At 41.5% G+C, this 25,781-nt stretch overlaps 1 protein-coding gene across 6 annotated transcripts in view; it reads left to right on the plus strand.

Annotated features, from left to right (window-relative positions):
• The window catches only part of KIF13A (kinesin family member 13A), a 220,233-nt gene that overhangs the window by 187,156 nt on the left and 7,296 nt on the right, over window positions 1-25,781 (plus strand). For 3 of the 6 annotated variants that reach the window (XM_074987602.1, XM_074987603.1, XM_074987605.1), the window contains 12 exons: window positions 913-1,012; window positions 1,361-1,487; window positions 3,608-3,663; window positions 5,048-5,172; window positions 6,934-7,110; window positions 9,905-9,997; window positions 10,455-10,611; window positions 11,319-11,392; window positions 12,277-12,324; window positions 14,085-14,196; window positions 18,294-18,445; window positions 19,014-19,118. In XM_074987602.1, the coding sequence (XP_074843703.1) occupies window positions 913-1,012; window positions 1,361-1,487; window positions 3,608-3,663; window positions 5,048-5,172; window positions 6,934-7,110; window positions 9,905-9,997; window positions 10,455-10,611; window positions 11,319-11,392; window positions 12,277-12,324; window positions 14,085-14,196; window positions 18,294-18,445; window positions 19,014-19,118 (1,326 nt within the window). The remainder of the gene's footprint in view (window positions 1-912; window positions 1,013-1,360; window positions 1,488-3,607; window positions 3,664-5,047; window positions 5,173-6,933; window positions 7,111-9,904; window positions 9,998-10,454; window positions 10,612-11,318; window positions 11,393-12,276; window positions 12,325-14,084; window positions 14,197-18,293; window positions 18,446-19,013; window positions 19,119-25,781) is intronic. The other 3 variants (XM_074987606.1, XM_074987607.1, XM_074987604.1) reach the window with 1 other exon arrangement.

Genomic DNA, 25,781 nt, shown 5'->3' on the forward strand with positions numbered 1-25,781 from the left:
AATCTCAATAAGAAATTTTGTTGTTTCAGCTTATTGAAGTTGGTTTTGCTCACCTAAATATTAAAAAGTTATCTGCATTAGGTATCCTGAATAGCTTGAACAATTTGAAAAGTAGGAAAGCTAAAAATAGGTATCACCAAAAGGTAGCATCTAAGAAGAATAAGAAAAAAAAAAAGTTAAAAATGGAAATCCACATTCCTGATATCTTCCTAGTTGTAAGACTTGGAAGAAGCAAAACCTGTTAAAACATAGGTATTTACATTCCGTGATGTAGCATAGTATGTTCTGTGGCAGTCTTCAAAATGTCAGTTTAGGTACTAACTTCCTGCAGGCTGTTTGTGTGCTTCCTGACACCTTGAATCACAGAGAAAAATGGACCAAATTTTCCTGTGATGTCATAAAGCATGAATGCATGATAGATTTTGTTTGCATGGGGAATTTTTATTGCACTGGTGGCAGCTAACAGAATGTTATGCAAGTTTAAGGGTGTACTGACCTGTTGGCATTTTCAGCAAAATACCTGGCCAGTGAGTAATACCTAATTTGCCCCATTCTACTGCTATTAAAGAGTTTGGATGCCACTTTCCTCGTCTCAGTACTTACTCCTAAATCACAAATTCTGCATATGAATTCTTAGCAATGTTGCTACCATAAAAACTGTACAGCGGCTGGTGTAGTGTTAACTTTTCATGCTTTTCCTCTTGTAATTTGAAACTTCAAATATAGTGATCTTTTAATTCCTGGATGGTGTACTGCTTAATCAGTGCATGATATACACGAAAACTTCCTGCATATTAATTGTGAAAAATTGTTCAGTAACATTTCTGTTCACAAATTATCCCATATAATTGTATGTCTCTTGTGAAGTTCTATATTGAACATTGAGGAGAATATTTTCTCTCCCCACATTAGGAGGAAGATTTAAACTATGTGCGAGAAAGGTGGTCTGATGCACTCATAAAACGTAGGGAGTACTTAGATGAACAGATTAAAAAAATCAGCAATAAGCAAGGTTTGTATTACTGGAAGCTAAATTTTCTTTTTACTCTTTTTCCCCTTTCCAAACAGACATAGTTTCATTTAAAGTGAAACTTGGAATCATGAGCTGTTGAGGAAAAACTTGTCTTCACTATATTTTGTGGACAATGCTTAGCGTGTTGTTTAGAATACTAATAGTAACTTAACTTATTGAGGAAACTTTCTGGCAAAGCTGAAATTTGTAATACTTCAAATTTCAGTGTCACATGTCTGTATAATGTGATTTATAATCTAGTGATACACTGTGACTTCTTTACAGGAAATTGTGAATTACAAGTGCAGATTAAAAATAATACATCCGATATACTCTCTCTCACTGTAGACAAAACTGAAGATGAAATAGAACGGGAAGCACGGCTCCTAGAACAGTGGATGGGACTAACAGAAGAGAGGAATGCAGTGCTTGTCCCAGCACCAGACAGTGGCATCCCAGGTGCTCCTGCAAATTGGTATGTGTAAATAGAATTCAGGAAGACCAAACCCCAACATTGTTTTTGTGTGTGCGCATAGCAAAGTAATGAAATTTGAAGGTCTGATTCACCACCGTTTGTGTTGCCATATTACACTAGTATTACACGTTAGTATTAATTGACGTAAGCTGGAAGAACAGTGGTGAATCAGCCCCAGATTCTTTAATAATCTAATATGAATATAAACTATTCAATACATTTCCTGATTTCCTCATTGCTTTGCATTGGAGAAGGAACTGCATCTGAACTGAGCAAAGAACTGTTGGGCAAAATTTAATTGTGCTAACTTGTAGAATGTACAGTGTATTACGAATCTAAAGCAGTGTTTCCCAAACTTAAAACATTCACATATCCCCTTCGGAACTGCGGCCATATCAGTGTACCCCTGCTCCCAATGCTGTCCCAGTGCTTATCTCCTATTTTTAGTAATTTATTTTCTGCTGTGTACCCCCTGAAATCCTTTCGCGTACCACCAGAGGTACAGGTACCACACTTTGGGATATGCTGGTCAACAGAAAAAGTTGACTAACTTGTACAGAAACTCCTGAGATAACAATCCTATACTTACAATTTGAGCAGTTATGTTAAATTTAAACACTTCTTTTCAAGTAGTTATAATTCTGAAAATTGCCTGTAAGTTGAAAGCTTTCATTTGTACATTTTGTTGTCTCAAAAACAAATTATAGAAAGTTTTATAAAATTCTGTTCGACCTTTTTAAATGTTTGGACCAGTTGAAGAGGTTTTGTTCCCCACTCAAAAAGCCACAAGTTTGAGAAACCTTTATTTGTATTCACATTACTAAAACTGGCTTTTGGTGGGGTAGAGGTGAGGAACCACAAATCAAGCTTGATTTATATGTAGTTCAGAGTTCTTAAGTTGGGAGAAACATGCTAAGAATTAATTGCTCTGTTTGATTGAAAATAGTGTACAATGCCAAGTAGGTAGTCCTTTGTTAGCAAGAAGGAGTTAAATGATCTAGTAGTTTTCTTCATATCACTGATTTCTAGGTTCCTGTAATTTTTTTCCCTTTTCAGTTTAGGTATTGTGGACCACTTAACCAAAAATATACACATTCATAGAAATGCTATGTAATTTAATTTTAGTGATTAGTTGTACACGCATGTAACTTGAAAATATATTTACCTATGTGAATGAGACCACTGAAAAACATAACTGGCTGTGTCTACACTACAAAAATAACTTTGAATTTGCTTACTTCGAAGTACAACTTCGAACAGATGCTTAACTTCAAAGTCTACACACTCCCTGCTTCCAGGTGGGGCACTAGTCCATTCCCGAAAATGGAGTAAGGACTTTGAAGTTGGACTTCCTTACTTGGAAGTAACTGTAAACATGTGTCGACTCTCTGCTGGTTACTTTGAAGTAGCGCCTAACTTCAAAGTTAACTTTGAAGTTATTTCCTAGTGTGAACAAATCCATAGTGTTTATTTCAGTGTACTATGATTTGATCTCTTTTTTTTTTTTAAGTGGCGAATTAGTTCGGGCGGGGGAGACCTATATCGGTGATATTGCTGAGATCATGTGTACACACAGAACAAGCCATTTAAAGATGGGATTCCCATGAAAGTTGCAGTGTGCCACATCACACCATACTAAATTTTTTTATTTAAGCTGTGCATTTAGTCATATATACAAGAATACAACATGTAGGATAAGTGATTTACTAGACCTGCGGGCTACATCTACACCAGAAGCATCTGTCCACAGAAGTTACTGTTGGAAGAGATGTTCTGACAAAAAATCTGTCTACACATCTTTTGATCTGCTCTGTCAACAAAAGGTCCTCCCGGGGCATCTACATGGCTTTTTTGTTGACAGTTTCTGTCTGCAAAATGCATTTTGTGTGTAGATGCTCTGTGAGTTTTGTTGACAAAACCGTCTAGCATAGACATAGCCATGGGTACTAGAACTTAGCATATCCTAACTTTTTTTGGTGCAATTAAATTTTCTACCAAAAATGTTTGAAGATTTCATTTATTGGATGCATTTTATGTAAATAATGCATGTATAACTGACTGTGTGGGTTAGCTTAGGTATTTATTTAACCGTATTCATATTAGTTTGTTCTTTTTTCCAGGATCCCTCCTTCAGGAATGGAAACACACATACCTGTCCTTTTCCTTGATTTGAATGGTAAGTTGTACCTCCAGGTTAGTTAGTTGCTTTTCATGCTGTTTTGAATGAAATAGTTGATTTCAGTTTAGTACACTGGTAAATGAGGGGATGGCTCTGGAAAGCAAGCAAAATAAAAGTATAAATATGCCTCTGATCAGTGTTCCCTCGAATTTTTTTCATCCCTCGGTGTAATAAATGTTATGTGCATCAAGGGATGTGTGGATGTGCACCACCAGTAGAAACACAGGCTGTCAGCTGTGAGTGGCAGTGGGTTCTTTGCTAATCAGCTGGGCAACACCTGTCTTTCTCCTGGGTGGCTGCTCAAGCCTTCATCTTACAGGGAACACTGCCTCTGATTCTATATGTTGTACAGCTTTTAGAAGAGGGACAAAATCCTTTTTTCTGATTTCGCAGATTGGTGCAAGTAAGCACAGAATGATTTTACAACTGGGACCAAGTAACAAGGCATTGTAAGAGACCCGAAGCAGATTTTCCCTAAAAGATACTTGAGGGGATTAATGCATTATAGTACCTCCAAAAGAAGCAGGGTTGATGTTTAAGATCAATAACAGATAGGTGAATATAGTGCAAGTTTCAAAAGGTGCTTCAGTTCTATGTGCAAGACTGTATTCCTTTAAAGAACTGATAGAAAATTGTCCAAACTCTATTGAGAAAGTGGCAGTGGTGTGCTTCCTCACCTGGTTCAAAAGTAATGATTCTTTAAATTTTATCTCATTAGCATAATACAGAGTATATGCAGCCTTTCCTAGTAAAGTCACTGAGTTCTTAATGTGAAAGGACTACCACAATGAATTTTTAGTGTATCACTTAGCTGAAATTTGTTATGTATCTGAGGATTTGGGGCAGTTTGCAGGTATGACACTAAACAAAATGTTTAGGAAGAACTACCTGATTGAGAGGAACTTGCTTGTCTACAACCCTGCAATTGTCCAGTGTGTAAATTCAAATCTTCAGATACCTTAGTGTTGTAGTCTTCTAAAATGCCTTGATACCTCAGCATCATATGTGATATGAGAAGCTATCTGGTTATGATGAATGAGTAGATAAAATTCTTTTTTCAGGGATTGGCTGGCACACTATAATTGATTGATGAACGTCTAGAAATCTAGTTTGAAATTTTGTTTGGATCACATGCACGAAGGAATGTTATGGTCTCAATCTAGTTTTCCCTCATCCCTGGTGTATATGTCGCAAACTTCTTCACAATTTGGCATATTAGTTACTAGCCAGCACATAATGTGGTATGAAAGATGTACAAAATCACTGGATAAGCCTTTGTAACAATTCAGGCCTTTATAACAATTCAAACTTCTCTTAAGTTATATCCTTTGTTGTGGAGCTAACTTTTTCATTTGTGTTCTTTGTGTGTAAATTTCCTTAGCTGATGACCTCAGTGCCAGTGAACAGCTTGTCGGTCCCCATGCGTCAGGAGTTAACTCAATACTACCCAAAGAGCATGGGAGTCAGTTCTTTTATCTGCCAATCATAAAACACAGTGACGATGAGGTAAATTACTAGATAGCCTCCTTCCTGACAATGGCCTTATGTTCATGCTTGCTTTCTGTTTTATGTTTTTATTGTGTATTTAATTTCTATTACTAGATAAGTATCAAATTAATTGTAAAAGTTAATTTCTTGTTAATGTTAATGTGTTTGGAGCCAAGACCATACTTTCAGTGTTAATACCGTGCAGGTTACTATACACATAGAAAACGCTTTATAGGCATATGTTCTAGTGCACTTTTTGTCAGAGTAGAGTTGCTAACAAATTCAGTTTCTGGTAATTACGTTCTGTATCCACAAATTCTTTCCTGGAGTTTCATTTGGATGGGATATTCCTTGTTTTCTATGCTGAACTGTCAGACAGTTACCAAATCAGCCCTAGAATGTGTTGTAGTTCAGTGGTTGATGAAGTGGCCCTTATTCCTTTTTTTTTTTTTTTTTTTTTTTCAGTTTAAAGATGACCTGTAAAGCATTTTTTTTAAAAGCAGGACCTGTATGTGTTTTTGCTGCTTCATCTCAAGAATAGATGGCCTGAAAGTTGTTGATAGGGTACTTTTTAGGTCTTTCTGTGCTTTTTATCCCAGACCAACCATGAACATCTAGTGCATCCTATATTTTGTCTCATTTAGGCATATACCCTCAGACCAACTCTCAGAATGAATAATTTGGCTGAGGAGATGCCTGTGGCAAGAAAAAGGAGATATCTTTCACACAATGAAAGATGCAGAGGCCTTTGTTTGCCCCTAGTATGGCCTAGTTCAGTGGTTTTCAACCAGTGTGCTCCGGCACACTGGTGTGCCATGAGAACAGCCCAAGTGTGCTGTGAAACTTCACCAATTTCCCCTTTCTGTGCGGGAGAGCAGGGGAATGATGACCCCATACCAGCTGAGACTCAAGCAGCAAGGCTGCCTGAGTCCCAGCTGGTATGGGGTTCTTCATTTTGTCCCTGTCGTGGCTCTTGGCAGAGCTGCTGTGAGGAGGAATCTCAGTCCCACAGGAGACCATTCATGTCAGAAGGCATCTGAAATGCTGCTACCTGGCCTGAAAGGGGTTGTGGAGCTGCTTCCCCCACCCCCATGCCAAGGAGGGTGGGAGAGTGGGAGCTTCTTGGAGCTGGGATGAAGGAGCCAACTCCAACGCCCCTGAATAACTGAGTGTCTGCCTTTTTCTAACCTGTTGAAGATGGTGTTTTCTGTGGTGGATTTGAAACATTAATGCATTGGATCCTTGTCTAATGTGTTGTATGCACTACTTTGTTGTGAACCTTTCTAGTAAGACCTTAATAATAAATATAGCTAAATGTGATGTTTATGAGCAATCAATTCAGCTGAAAAGAGTAGGTGTGCCATGGAATTTTGTCTCATTGAAGTGTGCCGTGTTACTGAGAAGTTTGGGAAACTAGCCTAGTCCAATGCTACTTCAGTTACGAGAGCTTTGCATCAAGTCCCAAATAAGGGAAGACCAGAGGATTCCTGTAGAGATGGATCTGCGTGTGGTCCCTCCGTCCACTTTACCCTCTGATTGCAGCTGTGTATAGGTCCCATGTATACTTGGGCTCTTCACTGCACCAGGATCACATGGTCAATGTGGCCTTTCAGATCCTGACACGCCCACACTTGTGCTCCTAAAGTACCCTAACCCTATTATTTTTCTTTCATGAATGGTTCTTTTTCCTGGTAAATTCTTGTAAATTTTAAACTGAAGTAATCAAAACACATTTTCTTTTTCTCCCTTCATGCCACACTACTGAATTTGTCCACTTAGGTTTCAGCCACTGCTTCTTGGGACTCTTCTGTGCATGAGTCAGTGCATTTGAACAGGGTAACACCACAAAATGAGAGGATTTACTTAATAGTGAAGGTCACTGTGCAGCTTAGTCATCCTGCTGCTATGGAATTAGTACTGCGTAAAAGGATTGCAGCCAATATTTACAACAAGCAGGTAATAGGATTTATTTGTATTTTCATATATGTTTATATATCTCTTAATTTTATTGATACCTTTCTCTTGCCCTAGTATTATTCCATTTTGCAACTGGCTTTTTTTTTGTTCTTAAGGGTCATTTGTCTAAAATGTTCTGTTAAATAAGAAAATTTCACTCAATGATGAGAGAATTCCCTGTTGATCTAGGTTCTCACATAGAGCATGAAATAAGATGATACTTTTGCCATCACTTCTAGAAAGACAGGGGAGATAGAAGATTTGATGGTATATCCCTCTTTTATGATATTCTTCCCAGACAAAATTGTCCTCAGCTTATACCCAAAGTGTGCTCCCAAAATACCTTTTGCATTTCACATGAATCCCCTCATTCAACTGCCAGTATTCTATCCTGGTCTTCCCATGGATAATGGAGAGGCCATCCTGACTATGCTCAATGTGAGAGCAGCATTGTCCATCTGTTTAGGACAAAGCCCTTCAGAAAATCTCCAAGGTTCTTCCTTTCAGTTGTGAATAAATTGAACGGTGCAGCAGTGCCAGCTCGGAGGCTCCCCAAGTGGGTCTCTGGCTATATTAAACTTTGCTATCAATTATGCGGGGAGATAAACTTGTCTTCACTGTACATGCATTCCATAAGGTTGGTCTCTTCATTGATCACTCTCTATATCCATAACAGAGATAAGTGGAGCTGTAACATTCTGCACTTACTTTCACAAACATTGTGCCAGTGTGAGTGATTTGGCTTCAGATGTCAAATACAGGGCTTCTGTACTATCATATGTATTAGACTTGACTCCAAAGTCCAGCCTCCAGCATTGGGAAGTTTACAGTTACAGGTTACAGTGGAGCACCCACAGAGATGCGACTTGAAGAGGGGGAAGGTTACCTTGTGCAGTAACAATGGTTGAAACTTGTGAGCAGGCAGTAGTGGCAAGAGAAGGTTACCTTGTGCAGTAACGATGGTTCCTCAGGAGGTCCCTGTGAATCCTTCGTTGTACGTGTGTGCGTGCCCCCATACTGTTGATCGGAGAATTTCAGTGGCAGCATGAGACTAGCTAGCATGTCACAAGTGTCATGAGACTGGCTAGCATGTGTTGACGTTTCTCCTTCAGCTTCTTATCTATCACAGAGTCAAGCAGTGGATCACTGATGTAAAAGAAGAGAGGGAGCGTCGTGGAGCACCCATAAGCTCACACATCTCAGTCTTTGTGTAGTCATTTATGCCTGTGCAAAGAACGTGTAAAATGCTACTGTTTTGATTTGAATATAGTTTACACTCAACTTATACTTCACACGGTTGTAAAAAACTATGGAAATTTCAACTAAATGGAGAAACCTGGGCCCATAAGTACACCCATCCCTCGTTTAAAGAGTACTTTACTTATGAGTACTTGCTAAAACAAGGAACATATATACCTACGTTTATTCACTATATGAGTGAACTTCCTCCACTTATGTGAGTGGGGTCCCTGGCCTGGGGGCAGGGAGGCCCGCAGCCTTGCAGCTGGCTCAGCTCCAGTCGTGGGGTCCCTGGCTGGCGGTGGGGAGACCCACAGCTGGAGCCTTCTCCCTCCCTTCCATCAGACATGCAGTTGTCTGACAGCCCTTCAGCTGAGGGAAGAGAGGGAGAAGGCTCTTAGCCTGGTTCCCTCCCCTGCAATGGTGGGAATGTGAAACTGATGACCCATGAGCTAATCAGTTTCCCAGCCTCGCAAGCCATGGGGAGACTGGAACCAGCCTGCCCCTTGTTCCGAGGTCCTGCCACTCTGGGAGCCAGGAAACTGACAAGCCCTGGTGGTTCCTGGCTCCATTCCCCTTGCAAGAAAATTCGAATTATGCAGGGGTTGGAGGAACAACCCCTGGGCAACTCCAGGATTTACTGTATTAGACCCCCCCCGCCGCCCGCCCCACAGACCTCACCCTCAGTCAGGTTTTAACTGCCCCCTATGGTCCCAAACTGTCTCTAGCCTTAGGCACCCCCCAGCAACCACAAACCACCCCCAGCTTTAGAGTGCCCCAGCAGCCCCAAACCGTCCCCAGCGTTAGACTCTCCCTGCAGCCCCAAACTTCTCGCAGTCTTAAAACCCCCCTTGCACCCCTCAACAGCCCTAGCCTTAGACACTGCTCCTCCTCCCATAGTCTCTTCGCCAGGGCTGCTAGGCTGGGTGCCTTCCCCAGCCCTCCTGCTCCTAGCAATTAACTCAAGTGTTAAGGTTTCAGCACCTAGGTATAATGTAATTGCAAACCCTAGTGACAGAGATAGCTGCTGTCTCCAGCAGGTATCACTATTGATAGATATCTGCCTGAGGCGGCAGTGTTGAGAAACTGCAAGTGGCTTCTTTAACAGCCCCATGCAGCTGGGAACTGCCCAGCTGGCGACCTTTAACAAATCTAATGAGATCCATGTTTGCATCCTGACCCATAGGCTGGAAATCCCTGCTCTACATACTACATCCTATGTCAGAAAAGTACCTAAACTCAACTGGTTTATGTCAAGTTACAAGCACTTGGAACAAATTTGAGACTTCTACGTGTACTGTCATGGGAATTTAGTGTTGCTCTTGTGAGTTTTTGCCTACGAGCAAAAATTTGGGAACGAATTGTGCTCGTATAGTGAGGGATGAGTGTATAAAAATATGTGATTGTCATATTAGAAAGAAGCATCAAAATTTTCATGAACTTACAAATGTGAAGTTATTTTTGTTTTACCATTAAAATATGCAAAATACATGAAATTATATGCTAAAAATTACCATTGTGGATATAGAAATTTAAAATTCTTTTATATTTCTAGAGTTTTACCCAGAGTCTGAAAAGAAGAATATCCTTGAAAAATATATTTTATTCCTGTGGTGTGACCTATGAAATAGTATCCAATATACCAAAGGTAAACTATACTGCACTTCTTTACAATCTGTGAAAGGAGAGGAATGATATGTTGGGGCAAGAAACATTATTTGGATGGGAATTGAATACTCAGTTTTTGTGGTTATGAAAAGAATGTGTTACTTGTACATGTGGATCCCTGTGTGCCAAATGAATCTTTATTTAAGCTTTTAAAAAAAATGCATAACATGCGGAAGAGCTAACCTAATGAGGGATTTTATTGATTTTAGTTAACTTTTTTACTTTCTGGACTGTGAGCTTTGGTATCAGGTTTGAACAAACAATTACAGACATTTTTAAAAATTGTTTTGTTTGATACAGTGTCAGTATAACTATTTATGCATACAAGACTGGTGCCTAGTTTTAAGCCTATCTTCTAAAAACAGGATTTTAAAGGGAAATAATTTTTGATATCTCAAAAATGTATCTATTTAAAAAAAACTTACAATTTATAATAGGCTACAGAGGAAATTGAAGATCGTGAGACTCTGGCCCTGATGGCAGCAAGGACTGAAAACGAGGGTACATCTGATGGTGAAACCTACATAGAAAAATATATACGTTGCGTGTTACAGGTGGAGAACATTCTAAGCCTCGAACGACTAAGGCAGGCAAGTAGCAAGGAAAGGCGATCCAGTGGAGGTCTTAAGACTGGGGAGATTTTGAGGTGGTGTTTGTGGTGGGAAAATAAGGTTTAAAAAATGTCTAGCTAAATGGCAAAAACGTGTTGGCTGTGTCTGCACTAGCTCCCAGCTTCTACGGGAGCATGATAAGTAGGCTGTCGGTAGATTAATAATGAAGTGCTGCGATGCCTATGCAGTACTTCATTACACTAATAGTCCCCCCGCGGCAACTTCAAAGCGGCAAACCTTGAAATGCCAGCTTGCATGTAGCTGCGGCTAACCTGCCGGTACTTCGAAATGCCCGGGCTGCTGTGAAGTCCCTCCACTCCTCAAAATTTTGAGTAAATTTTGAGAAGTTAAGGGACTTCAAAGTAGCCTGGACACTTGGAAGTACTGGCGGATTAGCCGAGGCTACACGCAAGCCGGCACTTCGAAGTTTGCCTCTTTGAAGTTGCTGTGGGGGACAGTTAGCTTAATGAAATGGTGCATATGCACCGCAGCACTTCATTAGTAATCTCCCGACACCCTAATTACCATGCTCCCGTCGAAGTTGTATTCTAGTGTTGACACAGCCGTTATGAAGACATATGTCAGGCATGTAAAATACACAAAGTTAGTCTTAAATATGCTGCTTTGTATAGGAGCTATTGATTCAGTGAATTAGACAGAGATTAAAATATTCTGTCTTTTCACAGGCAGTCACAATTAAAGAAGCACTCTCTACCAAGGCAAGACATATACGGAGGAGCATCAGTACACCAAATGTCCACAATGTAAGAAACTCTTTCCAAAAAAATGTTAGATGCCAGGGTCTTCCTTGTTGAATTTAGATAGTGGATAAAATTATTCCTAACCATTGTAACACCAAATGTGTGTTTTCTAAGCTACCACTATTAGCTAGTATATAGATTAGTAGGGGAGGGATTGCTCAGTGGTTAGAGCATTGGCCTTGTAAACCCAGGGTTGTGTGTTCAGTCCTTTAAGGGGCCTTTTAAGTGTCTGGGGCAGGTTAGATCAGTCCGGGAAGGTGATAGGTCTTGCTCTGAGTGCAGGGGACTGGTCTCGATGATCTCTGGAGGTTTCTTCCAGTTCTGTGAGCTAGTGATCTCCCTCTCTCACATATATACATACACACACATCCATGTTTCTAGAACTGTCAGTATGAAGGGGGAATTGGGTCACAATAATAATTGAGTAGGAAAAAAATCCCACAAATTTTATGTAAAATCTCTCTTCCCCCTTTCAGGTGAATTTTGGTCTGAGTTGTCAGTTTTGGGTACCTCTTGCTAAACTTTTTTAAAGAGTATCCCTGCCTTACTCTTGTATGTATCCCTGCTTTACTCTTGTATGATTCAAACAGTCCGTCCAGATATTTTTAAAATTGTCACTTTTAAGTGGTTGATTTCCGTGTTTTTCCTAGTAAATTTTATTTAGGGTCTTGTAGATTTCTGTGACATCTGTGGTTATGATTTGCTCTTGCACTTATTTTGAGTATTCTAGGCAATTGAAACAGCAGTTCTGCTAGCTGAGCACATCACTCATGTAGACACCTAGAACAGGTCAGACTAAGAGATCACAGTGGTCCCTTCTGATTCATAATCTGAATCTATGAGCACAAGAGAATCTTTTCTCATACCTCTTTCCTGGTATCTTGTAGGTATCCTCTAGCCGATTAGATCTTTTTGGCTGTGATGAAGATGATAAGGTTTGTAAATTTGGATTTTTCAGATGCATAAACTGCTGAAATCTTCAGTTCTTTCATTTTTTCTAAAACAAAACACGCGCGCGCATAGCCGAAATGTATCCTTATTTGGATCTTGGATTCATATTACTTATTTTTATTTAAGTGAACCATTTTTGGATTATACTTACTTGTGACTTAAAGCATAGTTTTAGATATAGATGTGACATAACTAAGGGAGGGGAATTTGAAAGAAGTAGGAAATTTTAGAACATATTCTTAGAGGCAGTCAATTTCCTGTGCAGATGATTGTGACTGATGACTTAGTCGTACTGCAAGGTGAAACAACAAAATGTCTCAGTATATTTTAAAATAATTATTGCAAGCAAGGTTCTACAGTAAACTCTTTCTTATTTGGCATTCTATCATCTGGAATTCTCAAAAAACTGGCATTTTAACCATAAGTAACTTTTAGTTATGATTTCCATAAGTACAGTATAGTGAGAGTAAATACTAATAAGGACAGCAAATACAGTACATATAGTAGATTGGTGTGGAGCTAGTCTACAGAAACTAAGCCACTCTGCACTGGATAGGGAAAGATGGAAGGAAATAGTGAGAGAGGCATCAGACACCAATGGGTGCTGAGCCCACAGTTGATGATGGTGATCAAGTACAGTACAAGTTTGTAGTGTATGATGCTAATGTTGGTAAATGAGGTACTCTGCACACAGTTTTGTTTGTTTCTTAATATGTAGTCTTGTTTTCTTTAGTGTTTTGCATTGCTACGTATACCTTTGTATTATCCAGAATATTTGAAAATCCATCAACTTCCCAGTCCCAGGACTGCTAGATATGAAAGAGTTTACTGTACTAGGGTTTCTCAGTCGGCATTAATAGGGTTCTCTTCTCTTCTGTGTTGTGGAGGAGAGAAAATAGGAAGTAGTCTCTAGGATGTCTTTATAGAAAACACGAGAGATTTCTTATATTGTATTATTTCTATGAGTGTTACATATGCCTCAGTTTATCTTCTGGATATTAATTTTTCATACTGCAAGGTCTAAAATAAAATGAGGTTGTTGGGGGAAACAAAGAATTAAGCTGACAGAGCACAGATAAACTACCTCCATAAAGAATAATAAGGATTCTCAACAGTACAGTGTGGAACTACTAATCGGGAAGTGCCCACCTCCTTGGCTTCTGCCAGGCTATTGGATTTAACTTTTTCAGGCCTGAGCCTACCGTCAAAGAGCACTAAATTGTTAGTGCATCCTGCCTAGTGAGTAAAGGGAGTGAGCAGGCTGTCTCACTCCTGGCACCAGAGTAGAGGCCCATAGAACTTACCCTAAACTTGCAGTGGGTGCATGACTACAGCACCAACAGACATACCCTAGCTGGTTTTGCTCCAGGTAGCTAAAACAGTGTTAGCAGGGCATCTGTGGAGGCAGCATGAGCTTCACAGCCCCCTGTGAGAGCCTGGTTATGTAATGCTAATCTGTTCTGCTATGGTTTGGCTATTGTTGTTTAAGCTAACTAGGTCAAAGTCTGTGTCAGAATGTCTGCATGTCCTGCAGTCATATCATTGATTGCACTGTTAATACAGTCTTTGTTATTTTAACTGATGTGTCTGACTGTTGTGTGCCTGTTGACCAGTTAATACTTCCTTACCAGAAAGTGTATGCAGTGACACAGTTAAATTGCATGGGTTAGGGAATTAACAACTTTTGAGATTTGACTTTGTCTACTAATTCATGATTAGTGAGCATTTATTTTACATTATTTAGGGTTGGTCAGAAAGCCACCTAGATATAGCTGATTGTTCTTCCAGTTATCAAGATATATCATGTTACGGTACATTACCGAAGGATTCCCCTCGCAGAAATAAAGATGCTGGTGGTAAGTCTTTCAAACATATACGTGTTTAAATTGCTCTTAGAGAAAAAACAAAACAAAATATTGTACCAAGAGATTGAAAATAAAATGCAGGATTTAAAGTGGTGCCGTTCTCAGAGCCAATACTTTGGAAAAGTACAGTATAGAAGCAGGGAGGAAAAAAAGAGGAAGGCAACGGCCAGGAAGAAAAAGAGAAGACAAGTGTTTTAAAGAGGCAAAAGAAGTGAGAACCAAAATAAAGTAGGAAAGAACAAAAAAGGGTTTCTTTATTTTGTACATTTAAAAAACTTTAGTTGCCATGGCATGAATTACATGGAATGATCAATTCAGAACTAAAACTGATTCCATAGTTGTTCTGGTTGATTACTGTTTGTGTGTCAGTATGTATATCCCATCAACAATATTTTCTTTGAACCTGTTTGTAACAAACTGTTACCAATGGGGAATGCAGGTATGAATTCCATTGAAAGTACAGAGCAGGGCAGAGAGATACACATGCTTATAAGCTCATTTTAAATTATATTTGGGTCTACAATGATTCTTTTACATAGTCTGAATTCATGCTTCGTGCCAGTATGGAGCAGCATGCGGGACCAAGAAGGGGAACACTGAGACAGAGGGAGAAAAGATCTGATCACTGTGATTTTTCTTTCAGTGCTTGCTCATGTTGATGATCTTTCGGGTGTGTGCATACCCATGTGTACAGTTACCAAAGATTTTTGCCTGAGTGGAATCTGCGGCTGGCTGTGGCAGCCCTGGAGTGGAACTCACATGCAACAGTATACTAGCTATACTAGTCCTGTGCACTCTCAGTTCCTTTTACCACCTGCAGTGGTTGTATGAGCGCCTTCCTTGCATAGCAAGAGTCAGTGGTGTCTTCTCATCTTCAGTGGACCTCGTGCCTTAGTGCCCTTGTAAATAGTCTCTTGTGACTGATGAGGAAAGCAAATAATTAAGGAATTCATCTACAGACATCTGAAACATAATAAGGTGATAGGTAACACCATGGATTTATCAAGAACATATCATGTTAAACCAACCTGATAGCTTTCTTTGATATGATAACAAGCCTTGTAGACAAAGGGGGAAGCAGTGGACATGGTAGACCTAGACCAGGAGGTGGCAACCTGCGGCTCCGAGTGCTGCCGCTGCTGACTTCTCTTGCAGCTCTAGAGGCTGCCGCCGGTTAAACTGGATTTAAGGGTTTTTTTTGTTTAAGCGGCAGCAGCCACTAGAGCTTTTGAGCAGTGAGTTGCAGCAGGGAGCCCTGCAGAAATCAGCTGGCAGGGCTGGGGGCCCAGAGGAGAAAGCCGGCAGAACTGGGGACTCTGCAGAAATCAGCCAGCAAGGCAGGGAGTCTGGAGGAGAAGGCTTGCAGGGCAGGGAGCTGCCCACCGTGTACATGGGGGAAGTCTGCAGGAAAGCTTCGGGGAGGGGCGGCTGAGCCAGCTAGCGTTGCACAGAGTCAGTGGCGGCAGGGGAAGCAGCATGGGGGAGGAGGTGGTGACGATGAAAGAGAGCTGTGCACATGCTCTCAGGTAGGTTAAATCTGGAGGTGGGTGGGGGTGGTTTGGGGCTGGAGGGATTAAACCTTGAAATGGGGGTATTTTAACTTTCTAACTGGTATAAATCACTGTGTGCGCCCTGTTCTTAAAATGGGGGTTACGGAAAGTATGGTTTGACATTATTTTTTATATATTTATTAAGGACTTTCTCATATTCCCATACATTGCCGCTCTTGAAGTATTGATTTTGGAAAAAAATGGCTCTTCTCACTATTTCAGTTGGAGACCCCCTGACCTAGACTTAGTAAGGTTATGTGGTACTGTATCAAATGCTTTATCAGTAAACTAGGGAAATTCAACCTAGATGGGACTACTATCAGGTGAGTGCATAAATGGTTGGATAACCATTCACAGAGAGTAGTTATTAATGATTCACAGTCATACTGGAAGGGAATAACAAGTGGGATCCACAAGAGTCAGTTTTGGACCCAGTTCTGTTTAATATCTTTATCAGTGATTTAGATAATGGCATGGAGGTTATGCTTATCAGGTTTGCAGATGATGCCAAGCTGGGAGGGGTTGCAAGTGCTTTGGGGAGGATATGGTCAGAATTCAAAATGATCTGGACAAACTGGAGAAATGGTCTGAGGAAAATAAGGTGAAGCTCAATGAGGAATAAATGCAACGTACTCCTTTTAGGGAGGAACATCAGTTTCACACATACAAAATGGGAAGTGACTCCCTAGGAAGGAGTTGTGCAGAAAGAGATCTAGGCGTCGTAGTGGACAACAAGCTGAGTATGAGTCAACAATGTGACACTGTTGCAAAAAAAAGCAAACGGTGTCTGGCGTGCATTAACAGGAGTGTCGTGAGCAAGAGACAAGAAGTCATTCTTCCATATTACTCTGTGCTGATTAAGCCTCAGTTATAGTATTGTGTCCAGTTTTGAGCATCACATTTCAGGAAGGATGTGGAGAAATTGGAGAAGGTCCAGAGAAGAGCAACTAAAATGATGAAAAGTCTAGAAAATATGACCTGTGAGAGAAGATTAAAAAATTGGTTCGTTTAGAAAAAAGAAGGCTGAGAGGGGACATGATCTCAACTTTCAAGTACCTAAAAGAGGGTTACAAGGAGGAGGGAGAAAAATTTTTCTACTTGGCCTCTGAGGATAGGACTAGGAGCAATGGGCTTAAACCGCACCACGGTTGACTAAGCAAAGGAATAAATTGCCTACAGTGGTTGTGAAATCTCCATCACTGGAGGTATTTGAAAAATAGGTTAGATAGATATCTAACAGGTGTGATGTAAATCAGTGTTTTCCAATTTTATTTGACCACAGAACCCTTTTAAACTTGAAAGAATTTTGTGGACCCCATTCCCAGGCTCTACTCCCCTCAGCCCCCAAACCCACCCAAGGCTTTTTCCCTCTTCAGCCCCCAAATCTGCCCTCCATCCTCAAATGTTACCCCTCATCCTGCAAACCACCCTCAGGCTTAACCCCTCTCAGCCTAAACCCACCCCCATCTCCAGGATTAAACTGCTTCAACCCCAACAAGCCCCTGGAACTAACCCATCTGTGTCAGTGGCTGGGGAGCCTACACCGGGCAGCCACATGTGCCCAGTGGAAGGAAGGCTGGCGTGGAAGTGTTCTGCTGGTGGGGGCCAGAGGGGTGTGGCCACTCAGGTAGCAGGACTTCCCTCCTTGGGGACACAGCTGAGGGGGAGGGAATGGCAATGTGCCAAGCTGCCTCCCCCGACCCACACTAGGGCTGGCCCAGAAAACAGGGCTTGTACCAGCTACAGCCTGGAGCCCCCGCAGCACCAAAGCCCCTTTCTGAATCCAGCCCTGCAAGGGGGCCAAGAAGAGGCAGAACTGGCCCAGCATGGAGCTACTGTGGCCAGGGAGTTGAGGCCATGGTAGCTGTGTGCATGGCAGCCATGCAGCTTGTAGGGACGAGTAGCAGGGTGAGTGAGGGGCTGTCTGCAGCGCCCTGCCCTGTCACCACTAAAACAGTGAAACTAAATTTAATTGGTTTAACTGCTGGATCCCTCCTGCTGCTCTGCTGGCCATTAAATCAATTAAATTTAGTTCTACTCTTTCAGTGGCAGCAGGGCAGGGAGCTGCAGATGAGTGACAACAGCATCCGGAGCACAAAGACTTCTAAAGAGCACACGCAGCTCCGGAGCCACAGGGAATTTCTTGCGGAACCCTTATTTTCACTTCCACTTTTTGGGAAACACTGATATAGATGGTGCTTGGTCCTGCCATGAGTGCAGGGTTCTGGACTTGATGACCTCTCCAGGTCCTTTCCGGTTCTAGTATTCTATGAAGAAGGGAAGCTTCTGCACCAGCCAGTAGCATCTACAGTCCTGTGCATGAGCCTGTTCCAAATTGGAACAATCCTTGTCTCCGTCCTTCCCCCCTGGAAGCTCTCTGCCATCTCCTACTTGGGCCGGTCTTGCTCTTTTTGTAAGCACAAGTTTTTCTAACATGCTGTTTGACCTTGCCTGATTCTACATTATTCTGTTTGCGCTTAAGAACACGGTGCAGTGGCTCCACACAACTGAATAACTATGTTTTTGTTCTTCCCTTAGGTTGTATATCAGAAAATCCACATGCCTTAATAGCCAGCCCATTTAAAGCATTTTCTCCTCAGCCACCAAAGTTTTTCAAACCCTTAATGCCTGTAAAAGAGGAACATAAAAGAAAGATCCCTCTCGAAACCAGACCTCTACTTAGCCAACAGGTAACACTTTTTTTTTTTTGAGTAAAGCAAAACTCTGCATCGTTCTTTATTCATGAATAAAGAGTAACTTTGCAGTACTTAGTAAATGGTTTGTAGCATGTACCCATAGCATGAAAATGTTGTGATCCTGTGTTGGTAATGATTAGTGTGTGCTTCAGGGATTGCTATCTTTCACTGGAACTTAGCAAGTTTCACTTTTTTGTTAAGTATTTTTGTATAGTGTGTGTGTGGGTCCTTTTTCCCCCCCCAACAATGACATTCATTTTTAATTTGTTTAAAAAAAAAAAAATCCCTTGAATATTTTTCTTTGATAAAACAGCGTTATTTTTAAAAGTGGTGTTTTTAGGATTTCTGTGACTGACACCTTATTTCTAACCTAAACTATCATTTTGAAGATTGCATAAATTTCTTAACTGTAGTAACTTGAACCATGGTACAGTATGTGGTCTGCCTATGTGTTCCACTTAGTGAGATGTCCTTGTTCCTTTCTTACTTGCATGAGTGTAATACTGTATTCAGCTGTCAGTGTCGTCTTTGTGTGACGTGTCGTGTGTCTTAACATTTTCAGAGCATGCCTTCACCTCAGGTACATAGCGCTGGCTGTGTTGTGCCCTCAGGAAGTAATGCCAGCAGCATGCCTGTAGAAAACAATAGCATACATGAAGAGAAGATTGTAAGTTTGTATCTGTTTCTGTCATAATGCCTGGTGGTGGGTTTAAGGCCCTTTCGTGGACAGTTAAGAAGTGGGGGAAGTTGATGTACATTTGGTGTTTCTTAATTTTAAACTGGCTATTATAATGCATGGGTGCCTATCTGTGAATATAATATACAATTTGCAATAACTCGATTCTCTGATCAGTCACGTATCACCTATCAGACAAGGAAAACAATCAGTTTTAAGGGTTGCAGCATGCAAATGGTGAAATAGATGAAAGGTACGTTTAGCAAGCTATGTTGAAATCTTTCTGGTATACTTGTACACATTACTCAGATTTTGTGACTGTACATCAAAGTAAATGGCATGATCCCATTTGGTGTAAGTTACCTTGCATTTAATGGTGGAAACTTCAAGGTGCCTGATGTTGAAATGCTGTGGCTAAAGTAAGATTGCAGTTCTTAATCAACAGGCAACTGCTCTTTATTATTTTTAGACTGTAAGTTATTTATTTTTCACTCACTTTGGTTACATTTTTAAATGCCTCCCCCACTAGCAAAGCTTTTATGACAGGTGTTTCAGCATTTTTGTATGGCACGTGTTGCCATAGGACTTGGCTGTTAACATTTGCCTCACTCTAAAGTTGGTATGCGAATTCAAAACCTGAAGACTGGGGGCTGGGGATCATAGAATCTGAGGGCTGGAAGGGACCTTGGGAGGTCTGCGGATTGGCAGTCCTGTAGCCCTTAAAGTGTGGTGCCAAAAATTCCTGCTGTTATGTAGATTCTTTCATTCAGACAGTGTAGCTTTAGTATGTTTTTTGTCTGTATGGGTTTTTAATTAAATTTCATAGGCTCTTACCCTGATGTAGATTTAGCCTTGTGGCGTTTACATTTGAAAAGTGGCTGCTGTTCATGGGCAGTAGCTAATTTTTATTTTTTCTACATCGTGGTACAGGTCCACAGCATGGTCTGTGTCAGCAGTCAGCACTTGTGACCTGTGAGTCATTGGCTTGCATACCGTGAAGGGAAGAGAGGCAGGATAAAACTCTAGGAGTACATTAGAAAAATGTGTAATCCATAGGGATTAAAATAACTTAATTTGCAACCCTACTAACTTCATAACAATATAGCTTCCGAGAGTAGAAGTAAAATGGCCTGAGCTACAAGAGGTCTATGCCGGTGGGTGGGCTCCCAGGCTAGATGAAAGGCATGTCTACGTTACCAAGTTTTGTTGCCAAAACTGCCTTGTGTGGACAAAACAGTGAGCATGTAAACATTTCAGTGTGACTTTTGTTGGGAAAAAATTCGACCCCTGTGAGAGACATTTTTCTTTCTCCTCCCTGTATTGTCAACAAATAGTCAGTGGAGACTAGGGGTGGGGGACCTTTTTTGGGTTGGGAGGGCCACTGACCCACATAAGAAAAAGATCAGTTGCTGGCCAGACAAATGAAAGGCAACAAAGTGAAGCTCTGAGCCTTGGGGGCTGGATCCACACAAGCAGTGGGCTGGATCTGGATTGTGGGGGAGGGCGATTCCTCACTCCTGGTGTAGAATTTGTTGGTTTGTCAAAAGAACTGGCTTCCACCAGTAGCCAGCAATGCCTACCCTTTGGCTCTATTCAGTGTTTTGATCTTTGCTGCCCTGCAAGCATGGGCGCCTGCCCTTCCAAAGCTCAGCGAATTGTTTGACAGCTGAGTGTGCTACTCTGTTTGGGCAGCAAAGAGCAAATCATTGGACTGCTCCTGTTCTGTCCTGCATTGGGAAGACAGTGCTGCTGCAGGGGGGATAGGTGGGGAGATACTGTTGTGCTGCTTTGACATTTCTCAGCACAGAGAGCTCACACAGCTACTCGATGCCATTCCCAGAAGCTAAGGGAAGCTGTGGGAGAACTCAGAAGACGTACAGGGATCAGCGCTGCCCTGCAGGGTTCGTATCCACAGTGCATCGCTCACATTTTTGATGAGCACGATGCCCCAGAGTAGACACAGTCTGTTGACAGAGGGAGCAAGTGTAAATGCCCTCTGGAGATTTTTGTTAGGTTGACGCTCCCAAGCAAACCAAAGTTTCATTGACAAAACTTGGTTGTGTAAACTTAACCTAAATCTTTCAAATAGAGATGTGCCTAAACCTCACTGAAACAAACCTTTGTCTAAGCTGGGATCCCAGGACGGTTGCAATGTTTGTATTATGGTAGGCTTCATAGCTCGTTAACCCACTCCACTAAACTTCAGCCAATCAGACCCTGTACACGTGACTGAAATTGAAGACTCTCAGCTTTCAAGAAGCACTCTGACTGATTCCTCTGTCACCCGTAAACTGGTGTAATTAACATGTCCTGGTCCTCAATTGGTGTAAATAGGTTTGCAATTCTAAAAGAATCTGGCAGTAGGCACAATATTCCTGAATCTGAAGAGCTGAGTGTCACATTTGATGTGACACAACAGCGACATCTTGACGGGTTCGACTACATGTGAACAACAAGAATTCTAAATGAAGATTGAATGTGTATGTACAAAATGGACAGCTGTTTTTTAACTAGAGTAAAATATTACATATTTTAAAATATTTTACATGATATTTGATTGGCCTGGCTCAACAATTCTTACATTCTGTGGTGGGTATTTTTTTTTATTTTGTTTAACCTTCTTTCATAACATTGGAAAATAAATAGACCTTGGACCACTGATGACAATGTTAATTTTTTGGCCTCGGTCATCAAAAAGAAAGGAAGTATGGCATTAAATCTAAATCATAGGCTATCATCTATATATTGTATGTATGTGAAGCAAGACGTTTCGGGTGTGAAATGAGATCAGATTAAATGTTTTAATATTGCGTGGGCATTTCAAAATGTTTTGCAATTTACATTTCTAATCTTGTTCCAGCAGATCTTATACCTGTAGTGGGCAATAAACTTGGTGCCATGAATATTAAATTTAAAGCACCAGTGGCATAACCACTAAATAACGTGTGTCTTGTTTGAAATTACAGACTGAACCTCTCTCTTGTCCAGCACCCTTGGGGGCTGATGGGTGCCGAACAAGAGAATTTGCTGGACCACAGAAAGTCAATATTATCTAGCCCATTACCAAAACTTTCACTGCTTACTGGGCTGTTAGAAGACGTTTAGGGGTATATTACAGCGAAATAAGAGCACAGAACACTGAGAGGCAGGACTGCTGGCTGTGTACAAACTTTATGGGATCGCAGAAGACTTGGCCACACACATAAGTGGTCATCCAGCTAACCAAAATCATGCCAGATTACAGATTTTGCTGGACAAGAGAGTTCCAGATTAGGGAGGTTCAACCTATAATAAATTGTATTTATTAGTTAGGCAGTTCGTAGTAGTAAACCGTAGCTGGTTGTCTAAGGCCTACTTGTGACCCCCTAGATTAAGAGCTTTATTGCTTTCAGATATTTGCATTTAGCTCTGCTGAATACAGGGAGAGTACAGAAGACTTCTTACATCGGCAAGATATCAGTTTTGCTGTGTTGTCACTTCTCATTCTCTGAATCCCTGTGCCTTTGCTGCTCCCCTCTTTGCTGCTTGCCCATCTTTCTTAATTCTGCTGCCACATGCTGCGTACCATTTCTCTTGAATCTGTTTTTGGTGCTGCAGGCCCCTTTGCTTTCCTTGCATCTGGCTGGTGCTCCAGTAGAAGGCATGTTCTGTGGGGATTCCCTTTTTGGTTTTTGTTTTATTGATGGTATAGGCTAGTTTCTAATTCAAACTTGCTATAAAAAACATGTAATCAAATATACTTAAGTATGGCCTTCCAAATATGTGCATCTGAGGAAATTTGAGAGATTTGCTGCTTTATAAAATTAACATAAGTGAACAAAATTGTTGCTCTGTATGCTTTTTCTCAAGTTCCATAGCTTCATTTTAAAATGTATTTCCAACAGGCTGTAAGTGACATTAGCAGTAAATACCACCTGTACCATGTTTAGTGCTTAGATACTATAGTCATGGGCACAGCATTAATACCTGAAATAATAAATATATTGTTTTAGTTTGTTTTCTGAGTTCTCAAAGTTCAGATTTAAAAAAAAAAAAAGTCTTAAACACTCTCGAGTGAAAACTGGAGGAAAGGTAGGATGGTCTTTTTTGGGTCAAGGCATGTTAGACTGGTTTTCTTCCTAGCTGTACCACAGATGTCCTGTATTACCTTGGGCAAGTCATTCTAATCACTGTGCCTCATTTTGCCCATTTTTAAAATGAGTTTAATAACACTTCCCTGCCTCACATCAGCATTGAGGATAAAGCCATTAATGTTTGAGATGCTTGGAGACTATGATGAATGCTATCGTGAAAATATCCAATTAACAAAGAAAATAATTAAAGAAGCAAAAATTTTGGCCCAGATTCACTTCTCTGTTGACTCTTGAGATAAGGGATGGAAAATCAGGTCACTGTCATAGCCCTGCCATAAATTAGGACATCTTAAGAGCAGATGCTTAAGAGTTTGGCTAGATCAGAGCATCGGTTCAGGCTTATGTATTACTTGCTTATGTTTTGATTGAGATCATCAGTTGTGTAAGGATGAGAAATTACGTGGGTAGAAGGTGCCATTTTAGATAAACTGAATTAGACCTAGTGTTGTAGTTGCAGCAGTAGTACTGTAAGAACATTGTTAGAGATCATTGCATAAAGTGCACGCTTTTACAATGTGGATTTTTAAAACTGTGAGTATTTTCCAGTGCGAGAAAAGTATGCTCTACAACTGGAGGAGTGTTACTTATGTTCTGTGGTGCAAGACCAGCACTATTACTGTAGATCTGTTATATCTGCTGAAGCAAATATATTGATGTTTTTAAACCGTATTTCTGAAATCCATAGGCATGGGAAGTAGGAATGCAGGGGTGGTTCTGCAGCACCTCAGGATTTGGGCATCCCAGCTGCGTACCCATGCTGCCCTGGTTCCCAGCCACCAGCCCCTGTAGTCTAGGGTCTGAGCTGCTTGGCCCTACTGTCCCCCAGAAACTTTGCTTCCAGCCCCAGGTCCCACTTGGCTGCTGTCCTCACACATGAGCTTGAGCCCTGGCCCTGCTGTTCCCCATGGGGCTTTGCTACCAGGCCTGGATCCTGCTTGAGTGCTGTACCTGTATAGAGGGATTTGGGTGCTGGCTTCACTTCCAGCCGCATGGTCCTGCTCAACTGCCATCCTCACACAACTGGTCTTAGCGGCTGGGCCTGTGTCCTGTTTAGCCACTAGCCTCACCACCAGGTCCCACGTGCACGGTCCTGGCCAGTCTCCAGGTCCCAGGGTCCTGGCTACCAGCCCCACATGCAGGGTCCCAGCTGCCAGTGCCACCTATGACTAGGGGGCATAGACAGAGTTGTGGAGTTGAATTCAGCTCAGCGCCACCACTCCAAAATTGTTCCCGCATCACTGCTGAAGTCTGTGTTTCCTGGCAACCAACCTATGTTTTTCTCTGTGAAAATAGCACTTGTACAAAAATTATGCATTGGCAACTCTTAAAATAGTGATGCAGTTCTTTGTGCGTGATGAAGGTTTATGACTTAAATTTAAAAGAATTTCAAAGGCAGAAATTGTAAAATATGTAAGATATTTACATAAATACAAAACCAAACTATTTTGAGATGTTCTGAATTTTCTCCTGAGAGTTTCCTTTTCTATTTTGAGCCTATAGTAAACCACCAAAGTGTGCGACTTTGAGTTGTGCTTCACTTGCCTTAACACGAGTTAAGCACAACTGGAAGCCACTCTGTGCTTTCTGGCTGGCTGGCTTCCCCAGCTGGGGGAAGCAGGGTGGACAGACAGCTGTGCTGCAGCAGTTGTCTATCCCTTGGCTTCCCCCAGTGAGGGGGAAGTCAGGCTGGCAGCGTGGCTTCTCCTAGCTTCCTCCAGCTGGGAGAAGCTGTGTTGCCACAGCTGTCTACCCAGCGTGACTTCTCCCAGCTGAAGGAGGCAGGGCAGACAGTCAACGTGGCTTCCCCCAGCTGGGAGAAGCTGTGCCTGGCTCCCTGCTGGCTGGATCCAGGAAACTGACCAGCAATGTGCTGGTCAGTTTCCTGGCTCCTACCAGCAGAGGGGAGCCTGGAGCCAGGCTTACCTGGTTCCTAGCTCCCTGCCTCACTGTGGGAGCAAGGAAGCTGACCAGCACTGCTGCTGGTCAGTTTCATGGCTCTGGCAAGCCTAGGGAAGCCAGGAGCCAGGCTCTAGCCTGGTCTCCAGCTACCCTCCACTCACTGGAGCCAGGAAACTGACCAGGGCTGGTGCCCTTGTTAATTTCCTGCTCCCTTGCTTTGCAAGGGAAATTTGACTTACACAGGGGTTGTGAGAATGAAATTCCTGCATAAGTCAGGGGTCTACTATGTAAGCATTTTTAGGCAGTGGGAGGAGTAGAAGAGGAGGCTTTGTATGAATCACAGAAAGTATAGCAGGCCACACTTTAGGACTCAGGTTGTGTCCAGATGGCAGATTAGTGCAAGACTTGGATTCATGCCCTTGTTTGCTGCACACTAACTGAGCATGTAGACAAGTTTTTTAAAAACTTTTAAAGTCTATTTTGTGATGCAATTATCATAAAGCGTCTCTCTCAGAAATGAATTCATTTATAATTTGCCTGTCCTGACAAGAACTCTAACATAGTATATGGTTTCCGGAAACCTGATTAGACAAAAACCTGTTTTGTAGTCAATAAGTGACTC

This window comes from Carettochelys insculpta, chromosome 2, assembly GCF_033958435.1.
Source record: "Carettochelys insculpta isolate YL-2023 chromosome 2, ASM3395843v1, whole genome shotgun sequence".
NCBI classification, from domain to species: Eukaryota; Metazoa; Chordata; order Testudines; family Carettochelyidae; genus Carettochelys; species Carettochelys insculpta.